The following is a 22,349-nucleotide window of genomic DNA, read 5'->3' as shown; positions in this document are numbered from 1 at the left end:
TGCTGCATTGTACCTTTTTCTCTTGAGTGCAACTATTGCAGCTTTAATGTTGCCATTTCTACCTCGAAAGTTGTCGGAAAACTGTACCTAAGAAATAAATTTACTTCTGTGATAACCTTTCAACTTAATGTGTAGAATAATAGGCAAAATATGTTAAACGTTTTGGAAACATATTTATTTTGCTGCAGTTATGTAAGAGCAAAAACAGAGAACCTCGTTGTGACTATAATAGCTATTACAATCTTTAGCTCTATTATGAAATCAAATAGGGTCAGAATGCTGTTGCTTTTCCAACAATGATGTAGCATAGCCAAGACGACTCAATTTAACCTTATACAAGTTTAACCTTAATTAAACCTCAGAATAAATAATTTGATCTTGAATACGGCATCTATTTATTTCAAGGTAAGGCCTTATGCTGTGCCTTGCAATATTTTGAAACAATATTCTTTATTGAACTATTGTTTTTGATTGTTTTTATTTAACTATTGTTTTATTTTAATTTTCAGAAGCTACCAGTTTTCTTATTTATGCCTTTTTTTACATATAAAAACAGTGTATCTATCCATGCACAGATCTTAACCTTTCAAAATATCACCAATTTAAATAATTACTTGGCTTTATTGGAGAAGACAAGACAAGAAATTTCACAAATTGACTAGATACCAACAAATGCAATCCAGGGAAATTATTGATACAAAACAAACATATTTTAAAATTCAGTTTATCACATCAACAATATATCTAGATTAAAATTGGTTCTGTTGAAAACTCTTTATCCTTCCTTGAAGGACTTTTTTTTTAAATAATTCAATGTGCAAACATCTGTTCTTGAGTACAATTGAATAGTGGTCCATAGCATCATTATAAATAAGACTTTATAAAGTTCAAAATGTCTTCTTATCTAAATCCACAAATGAATTTAACATAATTCAATAGTCAAATTTTGAGAACAGTTGTATCGATTGTCTGTGTCTGTCTTCATTCAGTTGAGTTGTAATCTGGAAGGTAGAGATGATAAATGATTAGTCACAATAACAAAAAGCATACCTTTGTTTCTTTTGATATCTTATTGGCTATAAGTCTAGGCGTCAACTCTTTCTGCGTTGACAACTCAGAATTCGCCTTATCTTGCTGATCTGGAAACAATTCTAAACGGGTTCTTTTTTTCAAAGGTGTGTATTCAATCGATGCCAAAAACGTATGAAATAGATTCTGCTGAGATCCATTGTTATCCCTGATTTCACTTTCAATGACTGACAATTTTATTCTTGTTTTCTTTAAGCTGTCAATCTTCCTGAAGCATGTCTTGCAAATATAAAGTTCTTCTACTTCATTTACTCTATCGATTTGGCTAAGAACATCGTGAAGCGGACATTCATATAACTCTGACAAAAGTTTTATATTTTCATCTGTTCTTTTTACTACGCGTTTATTGCCAGACTCAAGCGTGACACAACAATTCACGCAAAGTAGATAAGAGAAGTGCATTTTGAATTATTGTACATCATGTCTTGTTTGAAAGTCACAGGAAAAACAACAAAAATAATAACTTACCGTTGCAAAGTTGGAACGTTGCACTATAGCAACCATACGACATTGCCATCCCTAGAGAAGAACTGACAAAACAGCAATACAGGCAAACTGGCTAACAAAAACAAGTGGTATGAGAGAGTTGTGCAAATCAGGGGGGTGGATTTGAAAATTTTCGGGGAAAAAACGAGAACGAGGCAAAATTGAAGTTGCCAGTTTTTGAATACTTTGGATTATGAGTCTCTGTTGTAGCGTCCGTCAAGTGAGGCAGTAGCGAAACAGAGGCTCATGGAGTAAGTCTAAGAAATAGTAGCAACAACAGCAACACCAACAAATAACTTGTGGGAAAATGGCGGACGGAAAGTTGCTGCTGGAAGTGAAAAATGATGTTAAATTCAAGAAAACCGAAGGAACATTGCGTCTTTTAAAGAATAAACTCGCGTGGATACAAAAGGGCGAAACTGTGCCTAAATTCGAATGTCTTTACTCTGACATTAAAGGTAATTATGAAAGCAAGAAGCTACACGATGACAGTAGTCTACGTGTGTACACGTAGAGAAGAGTGATCAAAGAACAACCTTCAAGGTTGGGCTTGGGCAAGTCAGCAGAGTATGACAGTTTTCGACGAGATTTCGCACATGCAACTCATTCATTCCACATTGCAAGCCTCTTTTTACTATTCATTTAGCGTGCAAATATAAGTTTCTTTAAAAGCGCTACTGTAAATTTGGTGTGCAATCAGAAAATCTTAGCGTGTAGCACTATTCCGAGCTCGACTCGAGTGTGCGTCTGCCGTACTCTGCAGGATGGGGCTTGGGGACTTGTCAAATCAGGATGTTATTGAGGGTAGAACTAAACACCAAAAAACCTTGTTTGACTAAATCAGTCTCAAGCTTATCATGTTTGAACTCGCATTTTCTGTAGTATTTTCTGAACCTGGCCCTCCAGGCTGGAAAGCTTGCATATGCTTGCAACTACGCTAGACTTCTTGTGCTCAAACCTCACACCTCTAGTGACCCATATCAATAAATTCATATACCATACTATAGTAATGTATATATGGGCATTGTTGCTCGCAGCTCAAATGCTTCCGCTCGCAGGTCGCAGCTTATAATGTGCTGTTGGTCACACTGACGGGTCAGCAAAATCATACATGTTTTCCAAACTGGCTGGCCCTAGTTTCAAGCCAGACTGGAAACTTTGTTGTGCACCTGCAATATATTGCCTCTGCACACATCTGCCCGCTTTTGCATATTGGCTATGCAAAAATCCAGGATTATAACATTTACCATTATTTACTCTAAGAATAGCTGAGACTTTGTTATTTCAGGCCTGCAGTCTCAAATTTTGAAAGTAAACTTGTCCATGGAAGAAACAAAGTTACCAGTCTGGGTTTCAAATGTGTCGGGATTCCAATTATTGCAATGCATTGCATAGGTTTTCCAGGTATAAGTAACGTAAGTGGTCAAAGACGGGTACAATTTCTTATCATCGTTAGCAGAATTCGGCTTTTAAGGCTAGTTTGGGTTATAATGGAATTCATTAAAAATTGTTTACTCAGAGCAAAAATTGCAATGATTGATTTTCTGTATTTTGTATAGTATTTCAAAAAGTAGTTATCTGTGCTACCTTTTTAAAGTTCCTCGCAAAACTGACATATTTTGATGTAGCTCTTTTCTTATGTGCAGAGAAAGGGATTGTATTTGGTATTTTCAAGTGAAAGGCTGTTATTTTCATGCATTTGGTATTTTATTCATAATATAGGGCTGGCTTTGAAAATAAAGTCGCAAGGCATGTAAATCATGCAAGAACCTTTAAAAAATGATGCAAGCCAATTAATGTTTTTACAAATATCACTCTCTAGTTAACATGTAGCTATTTATGGATTTTCAACACACGATTAATCCTGTTGTTTATAAGCCAAGTTTGTTGCTGCAAAAAGCATTTTCTGTTTAGAGAAATAATGGGGACTCCGTGGTTAATTGCCAATTTCCTTTGACTGAGGCAATTAACAACTTGTAGTCAATGATACCCTTGTTAAGATATCAGACTAATACAATTCTCCTGATTTTGTCAGGAGACTCCAGGCTGCTTGCTTTTTCTTGGTGAACTCTTGATCGATTTTTAAAATTATTCTTTCTAGAAATTTTTATCAGAGGAACAGCCATTTGATTAAGAATTGTAATTGTCTTGCCACTGCTTAAGAATGTATGATTTTTTAGATATGGTTTATTTGATTTACAACCTAATTCCTGACACAAGAGTTGTTATAAACATTTTTGCAAGTTTAGTTCAGAATGTGGTGATAGTATTGATTGATTTATATTTTTCTTTTCTAGTGCAAAGAATAAGCCCAGATTCTAGCTCAAAAGTTCAACTTCAGATTATGCTCCACGACGAAAGATCATCAAATTTTCATTTTGCCTCGCCAAAGGGAAGGGACTATCAGTTCAAACAAAGAGATGAAGTGAAGAATTTATTGGCTCAGCTAATTCCAGCTCATAGAAATAAAGTTAACAGAGAAATTGAAGAAAAAACCAAGTAAGATTTTGAATATGATATGTGTAATAATGATTAGATTAAATCGACCAGGTACTTCGTAAACAACAGGCACAGGCCTCTCTGAGAAAAAAACAACGCAGGCTATAAAAAGCTCTTGCCAGTTTGGCTGCGTGGGCTGTTTAACTCTTGCAGAATTGTTGTTAATCATTTTATATTTGAGTATTTACAAAGGCAAAAGCAAAGTGTTGTTAGGTTTTACCAGACAAATATGGCCTTTTTGGGAATGCCTACTTTATATGTTGTGACTTTTTCCCCTATATGACAGCATGATGTAACGTTTCTCACTTTCATTATTTATAGCATTAATCATGCTATATATTGTTCCTTTCGTGCGAACACATTTCCTATTTCATTGCAAGTTTAGCGGCTAATACAATAGTTTGTTAACATGTGCTATATAAGGAAACAGATACCTCCTAAACTAAACGCCATTAGATAAAGACATAAACGTGTAAGACATCTTTCTCTTTATTCACTAACACCCTGATATTTAGCGGTAAGTAGTGCAAACATTTGGAAGCTAAACTGCGTGGATTAAATGAGAACATTGATTTGAAAAACTGCATGGGTGCAAGAAGGCAGGGTTTGTGTGAGTGCAGGCTATAGCCTGCGTCTCCAAGAAGGCCCTGCCTGTCAGACAAGCAATTTTTTGGCATCGGGTGCAGCACGATTGGAATGCCATATATGAAAGTTGAATTAAGTTGCTTTTATCATTGTCTAGACAAATTGAAATGTTTAAAACTAAGTTTTCTTTCATTCAAAAGTCATATTAATATTATAGTTTTAGGTAATAGACATGGCTGTTGTAAAAGAATCATTTAACCCTTTTCCTGATTATCATAAACACTTTTATTTGTGCAATGTTTTTCAAAGGGGCATATCAATTCAAGAATGAGTTAGGAGAAAAGCAGGACTAATTTTGCTTTAAGTGCTTTTTAAGAAGGCAATAAAACCAGCTTGTGTGCTGTACAATATAATAAAATATAACTGGGAATTAAAGTAGAATTGTACTAGGAAAAAATATCAAATTTTAAGAGAACATATTGAACAATCACTGCCCGGTATTTGCTCATGACAGTTAATAAATGTTGTCTATAGAATAATAAAAATCTGAAAACTTGCCCTCCAATCACAATCTGTGAAATGTTTAACACAAGCTACAATTGAAGTCAAGACATAGATTAAGGGACAATTTTTTATCTACCTGGTCATGCCTTTATGAAGAACGTTTTTGCAAACATGACCCATAATGCCCTGGGCCAACCCCAAGCAAGAAACTTCTAGGTGCACTGACTGACTGTACCCGTCATAACTGCAGGTTTCATTTTTATTTCAAAATAAGTGAAGCCTTAAACTCATTTCCATAAAAGAGCCAGCTGTAACACTCAAGACAAAGTGATTTCTTAACTTTCAAAGCAAGTATTTTTAGCTTTTGTGATGAGATGTTGGTACACTTAAGTTAAAATGTACAAATAGTGCTGAAATTGTATTTGCTCTTAACTTGCAAATATTTTCGTAGCCCGTATTATTCTTAGTTATCTCTTGTCAGTTTATGTAAAATGAATTTGGATGTCTTCCAAATAATTTGCATTTGTCAATTTTGAGGGCATAAAAGTAATTAGTGTCAACCCTGTACGAGGAAGTATTATTTGGGGTTACGTTTAGTTGGCAGTCTATTGCATTGCTTGCTTGCTTGTAAAAAATATAAACTGTCAGTAGATAAATCTCTTTTCTTCGTTTAACCGAGACAAGGAATTTGATACTGCAAATTTGAAAAATACGCACTTCGCAGAACGTATTGAAACACGAAATATGTTTGACGGCAAAGGAACTGGCTTTGGTTTGGGCCTTTCGTGCAGTTACTTCATCTTGTTCTGCCTACTCGCATATACAGTGTATCTGCACGAAAGAGTGTCTCATTTTGAGACAAAGATTGCCATGATGGAGAAACCACGAGATTCAGAGTTTAAAGACGACCTTGCCCGAATTTGGCTCCAATTGCATGCAGAGATTTCACGAAAATGCGCATTCAGAATGAAAATGATGGATCAAGTTGTTCAATCTCGAGCGAAACGAGAAGCTCCGAATCTCGCTTCTAATGGAGATCTTGGAGGTTGTCAAAATGCGACACTTGTTTGTCAGAAAGGGGAAAAAGGTGCAGCAGGGGAACCTGGACCACAAGGGATGAAGGGAAACGTCGGGGCAAAAGGTGATCTGGGAATTATTGGACCTAGTGGTGTCAGAGGCCCTCCTGGCCTTCAAGGGACTAAAGGAGATCGAGGCTGGAGAGGTAACCCAGGTCCTCAAGGGACTAGAGGAGATCGAGGCTGGAGAGGTAACCCAGGTCCTCAAGGGACAAAAGGTGATCGAGGCTGGAGAGGTAACCCTGGTGCTCAAGGGACAAAGGGGGGTTTTGGGACAAAGGGTGAGAGAGGAGCCAGTGGGTCTGTTGGACCCACTGGACCCGAGGGGCAAAAGGGCCAAAAAGGCGATCGTGGAGAGCCCGGAAAATCACCAGAGGTACCTTTAATTGTTACTATGTTTCCAAAAGTTACCAGAAAAATGGAAATGACAAATCTTACATTAAACTGCACGGCAACAGGCTTTCCAGAGCCAAAAATAATATGGCAGTTTGAGAGACAAAAGGAGCGTACTAGATACACACTTCCAACTAGCAATATCCTGCAAATAATCTTCCTCAAAGATGAGGATAGTGGGAATATTAGATGTATGGCTAATAACAGCTTAGGAACTGCAATCGCTAGTACAAGGTTGACTGTACAAACAAAACCGAAGGTTGCATTGCTAGGGAACTTTTCTCGTTATGTAGGGACGCCTGCTGAGATAGACTGCAATGTTACCGGTATCCCAACACCAACAATTACGTGGACAAAACGTTTTGGCCAAATGCTGGGGCAACAAAGCTTGTCAGCAGACGGAACAAGACTGACATTGAGGATAGGACGACCAACTACGAAAGATTCAGGGGAATACATTTGCGAGGCCAGAAATAGTGTAGGTGTCACCGAGAAGTCGATTGCTGTTTCATTTTACGATTATGCAACGGATTGCTCTGAATTAAGACAACTAGGTCATACTGCCACTGGGATATACACAATAAAACCAGATTCAGGGAGCCCCTTTCCAGTGTTTTGTGACATGACGAAAAGTGGAGGTGGTTGGACAGTGATCCAGCGACGTACAGATGGGTCTGTGGATTTCTACAGAGGCTGGAATGATTACAAGAATGGATTCGGTGTTTTGGATAACGAATTGTGGTTAGGAAATGACAAGATTCACCGTCTGACGCAACGAACAAGTATGAAGATAAGATTTGATTTGGAAGCTAAAGATGGCGATAAGGCGTTTGCAGAATACAGTAGCTTTCGGATTGAAGGAGAGCAAAACCAGTACAAGCTCCATGTTAGTGGCTACTCTGGAACAGCCGGTGACTCTTTCACGTACCATGACAAAATGATGTTTTCAACATTCGATAGAAATAGTTATAGTTGTGCACAAACCTACCGCGGCGCATGGTGGTATTATTCGTGTCACAATGCGAATTTAAATGGCAGATATTTGAATGGGCCTCATTCTTCGTACGCTGATGGTATCAATTGGTATTTGTTTAAAGGACATCACGATTCATTGGTCAAAACAACAATGAAGATCAAAGTCAATTTCTAATGACAGTGAAGGAACAACAGTAACTTTTTCATATCCTTTGTTCACAAATATTATACTTTTTTATTTTCCTTAAATATACTCGTAGCAAAGACCTCTCGCAATTTTCTTTCTTTTGGATTTCTCCAAAGAGAAGTTGTGCTTGTGACATTATAACTCTGTCAATCACACCCACTGATCAAAACAATCCCAGTCAACTTTGTATTCTTTCCAATTTGCTTATTTCGCTCTATCTGAGGGTAAAGGTTTCAGTTCGATTTTGAGGGACGTGTAATTCGAAAAAGCCAACGTTGAATTCTGTACTCAAGCTTTCTAGTTAGGTGCCAATAACAACAAACAAACATTTTGCGCCAGTCTGATGTCCCTGCAGTACACAGCTAAGCAGATATGGCCTTATTCTAATTCCGCTGTTCAAAAAACATTCTAGGATTAGTAAACCCGTGTCGAGGAATCTTCAAATTGGCTTGCTCATACTTCCCTAACGTATTATTATCAAATTGCTCTAGAAAATTGCTCACCAAGATCATTTGCTCACTTGTTGCTGATAACATATAAGTCAACATTACCTGATACTAGAACAAAGGCTTTCTTTGGGCCTAGATATCTTCAGTAATGATCCAATCAATAAAGGTGATATCATTTAGACGGTTATTGATTGGCCAATAATTGATTGACTTAATTTGGCTTAAGCCATTAAAGTACCAATCGATTACCTTAAAAGAGTGTGACTTTAGCTGTCAATCAACAAGGGAAAGAGTCACAGTTTTTCTTTTTGAGTGTTCTTGAAAAGAATATTATTCTTTTGAATCGAGGGGTTTCTGTAAGGTTGTTGAAAGTGTAATCTTCTTTTCTGGAACACTCAATACAAAATTAACCGAAAATCCATGTATAGCATTTTAGAATGAAAAGAAAATTCGTATTTAGGGAAATATAAAAACATGTTAAATCAAAGCCTTAAATTCCGAGAAAATTATAAATGGGAAAGAAATTCAGAGAAATTATTAGGGAGATGAATTGAAGAAATTTTGAAGAAATATGTTTTAAAGCACTTTTTTGAAACCTAAGATAGTTGCATAAAGTGAAATTTTTCATGCAGGATGCTAAAAGAGAAACCAGAACTCTACCAGTTGTACAAAGATCTCGTAAAAGGTGGCATTATAACGGCAGAAGAATTTTGGGAAAACAGAAAAATGGTAAGTATTCTAACAACACTTGTATATTCTAACTCACTAAGAGGCCATGGTTGGCTAAAGGGCAGTTTCTGCCCTCCTGGGGCTGTCCTAGTTCAATCTTTAACAAATTCCATTTTTGATTTCAACTTAGAGGCATTTAGTCTCTAGCATATCTATATTGTGTGTGTAATAAGCACTAGTGGTTTGTGAAATATATTAATCAAATGAATTGTCAGTAGTGAAATTATTCATTAATTTTAAATAACATTCGGTGTCTAATGTGTCTTTTTCAAATGTTGTTAAATGGTTAAAAGTGAAGTGCATAAATGCGAGAATAAAAATAAGAATCGTTTCTGCATTTTTTGTATTTCAGAGTAAGTAACAAGAGTAAAGAAGATCTATTCCCTCCAGTTTAGTACCTCTGATATCGAAATGCCTTGTTTAGTTCTCGTACTTGCCCCCTTTTTTATCACATTTCCTGATCTGCTAACTTTTGCTTGTGTCTGGACAGTTGAGCTTGGCTTTTGCGTTTGCTTGTATCGTACTTCTATGTTTTTACTCTGTACTCGAAGATCCCCATTTTAAAAACATGCATTTTTAGTATCAACATGAATACAACCTCCTGAAGCATTCTCTAGCATATGTACATAGGAAGTCTTAGTTCCAGAGATAATCGCTACAGCTTTATAAGCAATCGATGTTTTAACACAAGTATAAAATTTGAATGGCGTTTTAATTTTAAAGTTTTACAAGAAAACTGTTTTATTTCAGCTCACTCAACAAACAGTAAAATACAGGAAACAACTAATGCTTGAAAATTAAGCAAATATTTGCTTGACTTTTTCAGGGTCTTGGAATAACAGACAATGGGGCAAAGCAATCTACTGGAATTTCATCAGGATTTCTAGTAAGCATCAGTTTGAACTTCTCAATTAATTTGTTTTTAGTGTACTAATGTTAGTGCGTGCTTTTTATCTTTGAAATTGCCAAGTGCCAAACCTTGCGAAATTTGCAAAGCCAATTGTTTCAATGCTTTTAAGCTTACTTATAATTTATATTGTTTCAGATCAATAGTACCTACCCCCCTTCCCCCCCCCCCCCAAAAAAAAGTTTCTCCCTTCCTGTGGTATTGAGTAGAACAAAACAATTTCCCACGAACTAGTTTCATTTTTGGATGGCCAGGACATCAGGGTCGGAAAATGTATTATGTGGTGCCTACGCAGCCCAATATCCCATTGTTAGCAATTGGTCTTTAACAAGAAACTTTCTATAAGAAATCAAGCCCTAAGATAATTAGATAAATTTATTAGCAATAGTACTAATTACCCTCAACCTTAAGACCCTTCTCGAAGTTTTTCTGTGAAAGATGGGTTAGAAATCATTCCTCTAGATAGGTACCTATTATAAGTATCTTGGATGTAGTTTGTTATGAAAACAATATCTTGTATACAACTGTAGAATGCATCACTGAAGCAAACTTATGCTACTTCTCTGAAGAGATGTCTTGAAAGGAATTCAATACATTGATTAATCTGTAGAAGGTCAATTATTTTGTAAGCAGACCACGATCTCATTTTGCTTCGTGCCATTGATTAATACAGCAATACAGCTTCCTTGTTATGTTATGTTATGTTATGTTATGTTATGTTATGTTATGTTATGTTATGTTATGTTATGTTATGTTATGTTATGTTATGTTATGTTATGTTGTGTTATGTTATATTATGTTATGTTATGTTATGTTATGTTATGTTATGTTATGTTATGTTATGTTATGTTATGTTATGTTATGTTATGTTATGTAATATTATGTTATGTTACGTTATGTTATGTTATGTAATATTATGTTATGTTATGTTATGTTATGTTATGTTATGTTATGTTATGTTATGTTATGTTATGTTATGTTATGTTATGTTATGTTATGTTATGTTATGTTATGTTATGTTATGTTATGTTATATTATGTTACGGTTTATCAAATGTTTTACTTAGATCTATATCTTGCGGAATCTTTGTTACTCACTCAGTTTCAATGTTTCGTTGTATTCACTAATGCATAGTTCTTTAGTAACTTTTTGAGTGTTTTTAAGTGATTCCTTACTCTATGCATAGGCCGAAATAAAACCAGATACCCATGGGTGCAACGAACTAAGGTTTAATCTCACTGCGGACAGTATTGAGGCAATATTCAAAACATACCCAGCAGGTATAATGCCTATTTTTGCTTCATACAGCTACATTATCTCTAGCAGTGGCAGTTTATCTATATCTCTAGCAGTGGTTGAAACAATGATATTTTACAACCAATAGCCTGTTATTTCGGCAATTATTTTTTATTATTCCCGTTCTTTCTTGGAACCAATTGCTCTTCGTGGTGCAAATTTTGTTGTTTTACTCTCACCAGATTATGGCTCTTCGTTTTTGATTCTGGCTTATCAACTATGCTTTGCGAGTATTGATAGGGCAATAGTACGATTTTTTGTAGATTTTTGGGTTTGGATTGATGTAGAAAATGCACTCTAATCTTGAGTTTGTAATTTAGTACTGCAAGTAATTGGTATTGTGTTACATAGCATGAAATTCCAGCAATTGGTCCAAAAAGCATTTTAATTTCAACTTTCAAATATTTCCATTGTCAGTGTTGGAAACATTGATTGCAAAGTTGGACATGACTGATGTGTAATCAATGATTAACTGTTCCAGAAATTGGCATTTTTGTTTCGATAATATTGATTGTAACTAATTCGCCAGTTTATCAAAGATCAAACAACGTAGATCTTGCAATTCTGTATTTTTTCTGTGTGAATTTAGAAATTTTTTTAATGCGCTATCACTACTTGATTTTGCAGTACAACGAAAATATGAGTCTTCAGTTCCCCACGAGGTAATTTTATCAGTACTTTTTATGTAATGTATACATGTGTTACAATCCAGGCCATTTCACTGAAGATCAGGTGTACTAGAGTGCATCTGTATGTCCTATGAAATTCTGTAATGAGCTGCATCATGATAAATCTAGATCCATGGCGTCCCCTTCTATGGCATCCTCTTCCGGGACATCTTGCAATTGCTGATCCCCTCTACGATTGTTTTACATCTCAGTTCCTCTTCCGGGAGATCTTGCAATTGGTGATCCCCTCTACAATTGTTTACATCTCAGTTTCTGCGTATCATGCATGCCCCATTTCTCTCAGCATCCTTCATCATATATATTTAAGTTCGTATAATTTAAAGCATATAGGTATAGATATATGTAATTGCTGCTGATAAGTCAGTCGGGATAGTCAATGCATTTAAAAAACAAATTCAGTTATGACTGTCTGCTTTTTGGCTTTTTTATTCTCTCCCTTTTTTATGGCACTCCTCGTGATGTAGAAGGTACATTAGTTAGTACTGCAAGTACCAGGGCCACAAAATTCCGAGTGTGTAATCTTCTCCGCTTCTCTACTCCTATATTCCATTTCTGCGCTCGAATTTTTGTTTCTCTGGTACCCAGGGCAGTATATTAGTCGTGTGATCAGAAGGGTACTGAACACTATCCTATCCAGTCCTCAATAATCAAATAGTTACTGTCCATATAGCCTGCCTAAGATCAAGTTGAAATTAAAGTGCCATGCAAAGAACAAGAGCAGATGTAAAAATTGGCTACTTTTGGCATTTACAAGAGGGGCTCGGCTCCCTTAGCACACCCCCCTAGCACTACACCCCAGCTGTTGAGCTTACTCAAAGAAAACCAATCGAAGTGTATATATTGAAAAGCAAATGGAGGACTTTGAATTCTGGAATTCGTTCTTGAATTCATTTAATCATTGTTTTATCTTTCAATGTCTTACGTTTAGTCAATTAAATATCTTACTTTATTTAGCTTTCAGAGGAAAAATTCTGGACTGATTTTTTCCGATCTCGACATTTTCATCGAGATCGTTATACTACTACGAAATCGTCTAAAGACCTGTTTGGCGAGTGTGCAGAACGCGACGAAGAGCAGCAGCTTAGAGAAAGCATTAAGAATATAGGAGACCCAACATTAGATCTTACAAATACAGATGCCGATATAGAAGAGGTGAAAAGTTTGCATTTAATGTAGAGTTATATATTCCTTTTCCTTTCTATGTCAACAATGTTTTTTTTTCGCTTTTCTTAGTTATGTATCCAATTTTTTTGCGGTACAGAATTTGAAAATGGCTTTGAAAAAAGCAAATATTTTACAATATACTAAAAGCTTTTTCGTCTGACACTCCTCAGAGCATAAAACGTCAGAATCAGGGTCCGAAAGAACACGATGAAAAATATATACCCAGTTGTGGATCGAAATAGGCCAATCAGAAAAACGCAAGCACAGGACCGGTATAGTTGACCAATCAGTGCCGCGAGCCTAAAGAAAAATTACCACTGGAGTCCAAGAGAGAAAACGAACTCCTTCTGTCTATACAATGGCGGTTTTTTAGTTTGTAGATCGAAGATCGACTCCAAAACTGCTAGATGGAAGTCATTATAGAGTTTTGCACAATCTGGGTTGTCTAAAAGATGTTGACCGATGGCAGAATCACTTGTTTTAACAGTGTTTCTAGACCTACAAGATCGAGAAGGATGTTCTCTTTGAAAGGCAGTTTTGTTTCTTATGTTGGAAGGAACATGTTGTTTTACCCTATCCCGCAATCTTTAGGTTGTGCGTCCTACGTAGCCAGAATCACACTGGCACGTAAATTCATAAATGACGGAACTTTTTTGGTTGGTATGTATCCGTTCAAATTAAGAACAAGCTTAGGCCCAGGTGCTGTGGAATGTGAGAATGTAAGAACATTGACATTAAGAACAGATTTATTGCTGTGTAGATCGTTTTCTAGTAATACCTGCATTTTACACACCCAATGTTTTTCTGAAGTAAATATTGCCTCGAGTCCAAATCTTACACCAAAATAATTAAAGATCAAATTAAAAGCAATTCAATCTACAAGTTTTGGAAAAATTGAGAACAGCCAACCTGAACTTCAATATAATGGTTCTCAACTAAAAATATGTATGTTTTGTACAAAGAAGGAAAATAGTTTAAACTAAACAATTGGTCTAAGATGTCTCAATAGCTTTCTTTTCATCTAGCTATTTTTTGTTATACATGACAAACTTATTTGAAAGATATTTTTATCAGTTGTATTGGTAGCTAGATATATAATTTAGTGACTCTTATCTAAGTTAGTCTCAGTCATAGGTTCAGGAATTTATCTCAGCTTAGTGTTTTTTAAATGTGTTGACGAAACACTAGAAGCAAAGATGTGTTTCACTTGAGTTTAGAAATTTAATAGATTGAGCAATTGACAATAGCTGCTTTTTTAGGAGCTTGTATGAAGATTTTAGGCTGCCCCCAGAAGTTAACCAAGGGGAGCCATTCGTTGCCAAAGTGACTCTTTTCATTTTTTATATGAATGTTTTAGCCCTAGCCTCTCGAAAGCTGCATGCGAGCCTTTGAATATTCAGTGCATAACACAATTCCTCTTTTATCTCTCTTGCCTATTAAGTATCATCCCATATAGAAGAAGTAAATTTTCTCTTAATTCCGTTCAGAAGTATGATTCATTCTATTGATACAAGCACTTTGTTACTGTGTGCCTATCTTTCTTCAGGGTTACGGTCAAGGAATGCACACACCGCTAACAACGAGCTGTACGCCGTTGATCAGGAAATTCAACCACCAGAGTCTCATGGTGCTCAAATCGTCATCAAAAAGGTTTTGTAATGTCTGCTCTTTAAGTTATCAGTCATTTTATATTCGTGGTGAAGGGATGCCGGGACGACTAATGGGTAAGGGGTGCAGCTTCAAAGAAAAGGTTAATCGACCAAAAGGCAAAGAACGCAGACTTCAAGATTAGAATATTTTGATCAGGGGCAGACACTTGGTCAAATATTGAGGGGGGGGCAAGCCTATTGTTTTAATAATATGATATCACATTTCCCCTTGTTTTAGAACAAAAGACCATTGTCCTCTAAAGTATTGAGGGCGGTCTCCCCCTCGCTCCCCCCTCCCCAAGTGTTCGCCACTGATTTTGATATTGTTTACAGCTTAAATTTACTCTATTGTAGCTGATATTTTAGTCTCCCTTTTGCTTTTTAAAAATAGGCTAGCATCTCTCACAAGAAAATTCTTAGCCCTTTTATATGACTTGGTCATCAAAACAATGGGAAAATCGACTGGAACTACAACTTATAATTCCCATCCTTATGAACTACAATTAGTTAGAAACTCAAAGGAACAACAGGCAGACATTTATATGAATTTCTGTTCTAATTACGAAGGTTAAGGCCAAGGGTACTTTAATAAAAAGGACACATTCTCTCCTTATACCCATTCTATCAAAGGGCAAGTTGGGCCCTTACTCCCTGCGTCCCTTCTTCGGTATTCATGGCTAGACGGAGCACTGTTAAACCCTTGGTTTTCAAGGGTGCTCTTCATTCATGTTCAAATGAAGTTAAATTCCTCATCTTCGTATAGAAACTGTCCAATAAAGCTTCGTGTTTGATCACCAATGTTGCCAAATCATTAACTTGTTGTCAAGAATTTCAGCTACATCCAGATTCAGTCGGCAATATTTTTTCACTCCGTTTGAAATTTCTATTGCGCCTTCTGTTGAAGATCATTCTGATCTGCTGGTCTCGTATTCCCCATTTTTGTTCGTTTGATAATATCATTTTATCATATAAACCCTATGCTATATAAACCCATTTTATCATGTAAGCACAGAAACCCTATCAGCTACTAAGTTAAAAAAGAAAAAGTAAAGATTAATTTACATATAACGCTGGTCTTCCTAGGGATCGTGCTTCGGGAAATGATGCTAATTTTGCAGGGATTCCTTTAATTTCTTTTTGAACGTGGTAATCGTGCAGCTCATTCTTATCTGTAATGGAATTTCGTTCCACGTCTGTGCACCACAATAGAAAAAACTCCTTTTGGAGAATTCTAGGTTATCCATTGATAAGTCTTGATATAATCAAATACAGTTTGTCAGGAAAATCCTAGGTGTTTGTAAAAGATATATAAAGCTTTATCTTATTAATGAAAATTACTGTTTTCCTGGGAAGTAATATATTGCTGGATGCCGTACAAATAGAACTGTAAGCACTTTGGTGTATAGCACCAGACGTTTCTAAATTGCAGCTCAAGCCATTAGGAAACACTTTTGCATTCCATGATACAATTCAAAGTGAAAAACGTATTGTATTCCAAATGGGGTAAGAATGGCATTGGTATTAAGAAACATGATTGATAGCTCAATTATAATTTTTCTAGACATCTTGATGCAGACGAAAATGAAAGCAAAAAATCGGAGATAAAGAAAGTAAGCTGTCATGTTATGTTGCGTAGTATAATTTGATGAATATTTTACAGAGCCTGCCAAAAGTCTTAGTTCATTGATCTAAATTTTTCAATGTTATATTCTGCCCCGCTTCTTCTCCTCCTCTGAACAATGCTGCTTTATGCAAAGTTAGACGGTTGGGCAGGGTCAAATTGATTCTTTCATATAGATATGTTATTTGACTCTACAACAAACATTTTTTTGTAGGAAGAGGATACGTTGTCGGTTTTTACACAGAGACAGTTAGTTTTTTTAAAAACAACACTCAAGTAACTGAGTGTTCGAAGGACTTTTGGCAGTGATTCTAGGTTAATGAAGTTGCTAAAGTTTACAGAAAGTGTTAAACGTCTCTAGAAAATATCTTAAAATTTTTGGACGCTTTGCAAACACTGTTTTTTCTGTCACCGGGAACCTCAATACAAATTGGTGTTCAGGATGATACCACAGCTTTGTGTACGAAAGTTTAGCTTTGGCATTGCCCTGTTTATAAGTGAAAAAGCTAATTATATCTGCTGACTTTTTCAAAACAAAACAATGCACAAATGAAAGAAAAGGTCATTGTTTCGTAAATTTTCTAAATTTTTACTGATTTTAATTGTTGCTGCTTATTAATTGTTGTTACTTTTGATCATATGGAATTTTCATCATGTTTTCGGAGATTCAAAAATGTTAGATATTAAAAATTGTACTTTTTAGATATATTGATGAACCTCGTCGCTAAAACACTTAAAAGTGGCTTGGGGCAACAGTCAATCCTTTGAAATTACGAAAAATACCGGACACTGCTTTTGACACAAACTGGCAGAGACATGCTTGGTCGCACAAATGTATATTCGAACATCTTCCAGCCCTGTTTTTCTGTCTAAAGTTAGGAAATTTGTATTGAAAGGGGGAGAGGGGGGTTGCTTGGTCTTGGATTAAGCCTCAACCCAGTTTTATAGCCTTAGTTTTAACGACTTCGTCACCATAGTGTTTTTCAGAGGGGTCCTGTAGAGGGGTCCTGTAGAGGGGTCCTGTAGAGGGGTCCTTTAGAGGGGTCCTGTAGAGGAGGTTTTTTAGGTACGATTCTGAAATTTGAAGAGTAGAAAACAGTGTTGTCAAGAACAGGTGACTGTTACATTTATTCACAGAATCGCTAACTTTAATTATAACAGGCAAAGTTACAAGATGCAACAGAGTATGAAGATCTGGAAAATCAGGCTACACATATTGTTCAAAACTTGAAGATCTTAGATGCTGACAAATTTGCACCTGGAATTACAAAAAAGGGGAATAATATGGTAAGCTTTCTTGGTGATTAATTTGCAAATATGATAATCTTTTTATCGTTCATTTGTCATGAAGTACGATAGAATAGAACATTCTTTTTGGATCTTGATAGCTGAAAGATTGTTGATCAGATAAAATTTTTGATCAGTTGTTGGAAAAGTTTTCGTTTAGAATTTTAATCCTACCTAAATATTGTATACTTATCTTGATAGATAAAACTTTTGCTCTCTACATATCTAGATTAGCAGGCATTTTTTATTTTCCATGTACATAGACTTATGTCATAACTGAACCTTTTTTATCCAACATTAAGATACTAAGTCCAAGCATGGCTTTTATTTTTTGCGGGAATTACTCCGAAACAGCTTTGAAAACCGTTGAAGTGATCATAAATTATGCACTTTAAAATCTGCATAAAAGGAACTGTAGATTAGGGACCCCTGAGCTGGAATGTTCCCAATCAAGCAAATACGATATAAGATCCACTTTGTGAAAGTATCTGAGGCACTTCTTCCTGTTTCAGTGAATCATGTATTTTTTATTGAATTGGATTGAATTAGTATTCTCTCCAGGATTTTTTTCAGTGGAAAATAATAAATTTCATATTTTTTTAGGATGGCGGAGAAGACATGCTTGAATCAGATACAATCCAAAGTTTCAAATTTCTACAGAAAAAGGTTACTGATTGGCAGCCAAATTTGCCACAGGTAGGGCGGCTCTAGCTCAGTACGATAGCTCTGGATGACTTGAAATCATTTAAACATTTACTGCCCATAAATCTGAAGACATGCCGCGCCTTTGTAGTGACAGAATCTCCCCCACCCCCGATTGTTTTTGAGTATGGAAGATTGGCGCTTGTGCTGATGCTGGAAATATGTTCCCGTTATAATGTTCTGCTTGGCTACAATTGGACCCATTTATAGCGTAAGACATCATGACTGCAACAAATTTATTTCCTTATGAGAAACCTATTGGACTAGACGTTTCCTACCAGATGAATTATTACTAGTAACAAATTCCGCTAAAAAGTGGAAGTAAATTGAGGAATTTTTAATTTGCTTTTCGTGTTCAATTGTAAATAATGAAAAATTTCAAGGGTAATATATCATTTGCTTTGGCGAGATATAATGCATTTTTTTAATGTTGTTGTGTTTAACAAATTTTCTCTGCCAAGTCTGAACATTTTCTGCAGCCTTGTTAAACATTTCAATTTTATCTCATGGCACAGAGAGGCACTGAATTTTTCAAATTTCAAGTGCATTTGAGATGATACATCGGTTGTATGAAGCATTTTAGCTGGTGAAATTTCATGGCTTTTGAAGGGAAAGGTTTTCAATATGAAACGCAGCTAAATATCCTCTTATATCAAATCAAACCGCATTTCAAAAGAAATTTATTTTACGATATATGTCCCAGATTTATACTTCATTTGTTCTATTTATACACAAAAGAAAATTTTATATTTTATAGGTCCTAACCCACGAACAAGCCTGTGCCGCATTGTCAGAGATTTCACCCGGTAGTAAATTGGTTAGCATGTCCTTAAAGGGCGGAAATGCTCGTAAGTTCGTTTATTTATTTGGTTTATATTCTTTTAAAACTCTTTCTGATTGCAAAGCAAATTTTCGAATGATTCAAGTGCTCAATTTCTGTGCAACAAAGCGTGATGACGAATGTAGATCCCAGACCTCTCTTAACTCCCTTTAACTCGCTTGATGGGCTTGTGGCTAGATCTAGTATATTGATATTTACTACTTATATACAGTGCATACTTTTAATTTATCGGAAAATTTGTTCCTTTGCCCCTCTCAGAATTCATTCATCTCCCCGCCCATTCTTCAAACGTGGGGCTTGTGAGAACTTCACGTTTGGCAGTTTCCTGTCGTATATCATAATCTTTCACGCTTAAAACAAGTTAACTTAGAAAAAAATTATTTTACTGCTTAGATAATTATTGCAGCAATCAAATACTCTTCATTTTAAGTTTGACACCTCTGAGTTTCGCATTAATAGTCTTGTTTTGACTGATTGAACCTACGATCTAAAAAATTTTTAAGACAAAACCTTTTTAGGGGAATCTTTTTAACCTTTTCTTTTCCCCATCACAAAATATATGTCTGTTTTCAAGTAGCTTCATCAAAAAAAGGCACGTCGATATTAGCCGGGATTTCATTAGAAGCCCGCAACTGGTGAAAGTTCTCCGCTTATTCACCAAACCTTCGCCTACCTACTTTCACCCTAATTTTAGTAAGACTGGACAAACATTGGTAAACTCACAGACGGCTACTTTTTAATGTGAGCCTTCTACGTTAAAAATTAACAAAAACTCTGTATTAGGGGGCTTGTATCAAAATTGTTTGCTGTAAGGGGGCTTTATCAAATATTTTTGGTAAAATGGATACTTCATAAATTAACTATTTAGTAAAGGATAGTTGGAAGATTTGTTTTGTGTGCTACATTTGGTTTTCAGATCAATTGTCATCATCAGTACAAAGTGAATGGAAGCAACAATACTTATCATTAGCAGAGGTTTTACGTCATTTCTGGTCATGCTTCCCCATCAAATCTGCACAACTTGAAGAGAAGGTTAGGGTTTACATTGCTTCATTATTTTAGATTATGTGGTCATCTTATCAGTATTGTAACTTTTATTTTTCAACCTTTCAAACTTAGCATGTTCCTTCACAATGTGCATAAATTTTTATTTTTTTTCATTTGTGTATGTTAAACCTGTTTTGTCTCAAGATTAAAAGATTTCGCCGATTGCTGATAACAATGGAAAATTTGGCTTAAGTTTTGGAACTCCGTTTGGAACAACGCAAACTTTGAGGATTTTGATCACTTAGCAAAGTATATAGTCAAAGAAATCGAATTTCTCGAATCATCAGTGTTGAATCTTGGCTGGTAAAGGGGGCCTATAATAGTAGAGCGTTTTAATAAACAGCCTTCTATTCATGCAAATCCTAATTCTCCCCTTTTTTAATCGATTTATATACACTTGTAAGTTAAAATGATTGACATATCACGTGATTACATTGATCCTGTTACACAAGGAGGAGGAGGACGGGGGGGGGAGAGCTTATAAAAATCAACTCCAAGTTGCGATACAAATTGCCCGTTGTGTAGCTTTTTAATTTTTCAAGTTGCCATCATTTGCGATTTACATTCATGGAATTTACCTTCTAAAGATCAAACCAAAGTATGAATCAAAACCTAAAAGATATTTTAGGCGAATATATTAATATTTTTTTGCCTTCGACGGTCTCTTTGACAATGCCTTGTGTTTGCTTGAAAATTCAGCCCTGGGAAAATCAGTCGAGTCTTTGCGCAGGTTTAACTACCCGAAATTTGCCCCCTTTACTGATTTGTTGCACCTCTTGAATTTTTTTGTGCTCCATCGATCTACTCTTCACTGCATTAGCCCTTTTTGATTTACAAAGCCTTCTTGGTAACTAATTATATATTTATTCTTTTCTTGTAGGTTTCAAGAATGAAAAGCTGCCTCGAAAAGTTCCGTGATACAAAAATAGCAGATTTTAAGTCAAAGCTCCCGGATTCAAATACAAATGTAAATTTTCTGATCGATTCTTAATATCTCGGCAATGACTTAAGAAAATGCCAAATCATGATTCAATTTTGATTTGATAGATTGATTTGATATGGATTCAGCAATATCTAGGGAGTATTGCTGATTCAGCTATAACCTTTAAGCATTGAAAGCTAATAAACGAAAAATCATTACGATGCTTTTTTGTCAATATTGACTTGAAAAAATGAAAATTCTTTTAAACATAGCTGTTTGTGGCTACTTTCAGAAAATATGATTAGCTCCAACCGTTGTATAATTCCCTTACCTCCCATGTCACCCCATGTAGTAACAGTGTACGTGATTCTTCCTTATCATGTCACCTCCGTATCAAAAATGGAGTCACAGTATACGTGATTAGATTTCATGATATTGAATACGCTTTTTCTCTTTTAGCTTGTCGATCATCTTCATCAACAAATTGATGCTGCATTAGAAAAATACAACACATGGCAACAGCGTCGTGTAGCACGATGAAAAAGGACTTCTTTAGGTTTAAAATAATTTATCTGCCATGCTAGTCCGTTGTTTGTCCTCAGTGTTGCAATGAACAATGATTTGGCCTAAATCTTGCCATCTTGGTGAAACATTTGTTGAGTGTCAGACACAATATGGAGATGAATTTTAGAAGAGATATCAAGAACAATTTTGATATGCTTGATAACGGATTTGAAGTGACATGAACTTCAAGAATATTTCAGTATCTAATTTATGTACATGTTGACGAAGGAAACCTTCTTGGATCAGTCGTTCAAATGCTGTTTAAAATGTATTTCTTTACCACCAGGAAAATGACTGCCATTTGCTTAAAACGACTATAAAGAGTATGAGATTTGATAATGCTGTGCTGTGTGGCCAAAACTGGCATCCAAAACGTTGAACAGCTGTTGCTTTTTGCATTCTTTTCTATGTCTGTCATCTCAAGTTAGGTCTTTTTGCTTTCTTGGAAAGTTTGTAGCACAGCATGTGAGCTGTAAGTAACCAATACTTTGAAAAATTTACAAAAAAATATTGTCAGCAGTTTCGCAAGTAATTTTCGATAAAAATTGTTGTCCACATGTTGGTTAATCAGTTTACAATATTTCCTAATGATAGTGAAGCTTGCAATTTTTTGTTGGCTAGGATTAAGTGTTTAATCTCTCTTGCCTTGGGTTTTACTAGAAATAGATGGTTCCAAGGTCCAGCATCG

At 35.7% G+C, this 22,349-nt stretch overlaps 2 protein-coding genes across 2 annotated transcripts; both read left to right on the top strand.

Annotated features, from left to right (window-relative positions):
- The first annotated feature begins 1,856 nt into the window (after positions 1-1,856).
- LOC135695583 (general transcription factor IIH subunit 1) lies at positions 1,857-21,680 on the top strand. The gene is made up of 15 exons (XM_065214712.2): positions 1,857-2,033; positions 3,873-4,074; positions 8,876-8,972; positions 9,799-9,858; positions 11,066-11,159; positions 11,803-11,837; positions 12,819-13,016; positions 14,575-14,678; positions 16,239-16,287; positions 17,460-17,585; positions 18,189-18,281; positions 19,045-19,135; positions 20,045-20,160; positions 21,056-21,142; positions 21,557-21,680. Exons 1-15 carry the CDS (start codon positions 1,883-1,885, stop codon positions 21,635-21,637), a joined length of 1,584 nt encoding a protein of 527 aa, XP_065070784.2. The 5' UTR covers positions 1,857-1,882; the 3' UTR covers positions 21,638-21,680.
- LOC135695580 (uncharacterized) lies at positions 4,088-8,843 on the top strand. The gene has a single exon (XM_065214708.2). The coding sequence runs from the start codon at positions 5,908-5,910 to the stop codon at positions 7,780-7,782; it is 1,875 nt and encodes a 624-aa protein (XP_065070780.1). The 5' UTR covers positions 4,088-5,907; the 3' UTR covers positions 7,783-8,843.
- Positions 21,681-22,349: the final 669 nt, after the last annotated feature.

This window comes from Rhopilema esculentum, chromosome 2 (genome assembly GCF_057945365.1).
Source record: "Rhopilema esculentum isolate cy_ngs chromosome 2, ASM5794536v1, whole genome shotgun sequence".
Taxonomy (NCBI): Eukaryota; Metazoa; Cnidaria; class Scyphozoa; order Rhizostomeae; family Rhizostomatidae; genus Rhopilema; species Rhopilema esculentum.
Note: the sequence above shows the minus strand (reverse complement) of the source record. Positions and strands in the feature narration are given on the sequence as shown.

Bases quoted from the DNA above. Each gene is read 5' to 3' on its own strand.
- LOC135695583 (XM_065214712.2), top strand. From the start codon at position 1,883: ATGGCGGACGGAAAGTTGCTGCTGGAAGTGAAAAATGATGTTAAATTC. The intron at 8,973-9,798 runs GTAAGTATTCTA...TGACTTTTTCAG, and splicing joins TTTGGGAAAACAGAAAAATG to GGTCTTGGAATAACAGACAA. The intron at 14,679-16,238 runs GTTTTGTAATGT...TAATTTTTCTAG, and splicing joins CTCAAATCGTCATCAAAAAG to ACATCTTGATGCAGACGAAA.
- LOC135695580 (XM_065214708.2), top strand. From the start codon at position 5,908: ATGTTTGACGGCAAAGGAACTGGCTTTGGTTTGGGCCTTTCGTGCAGT.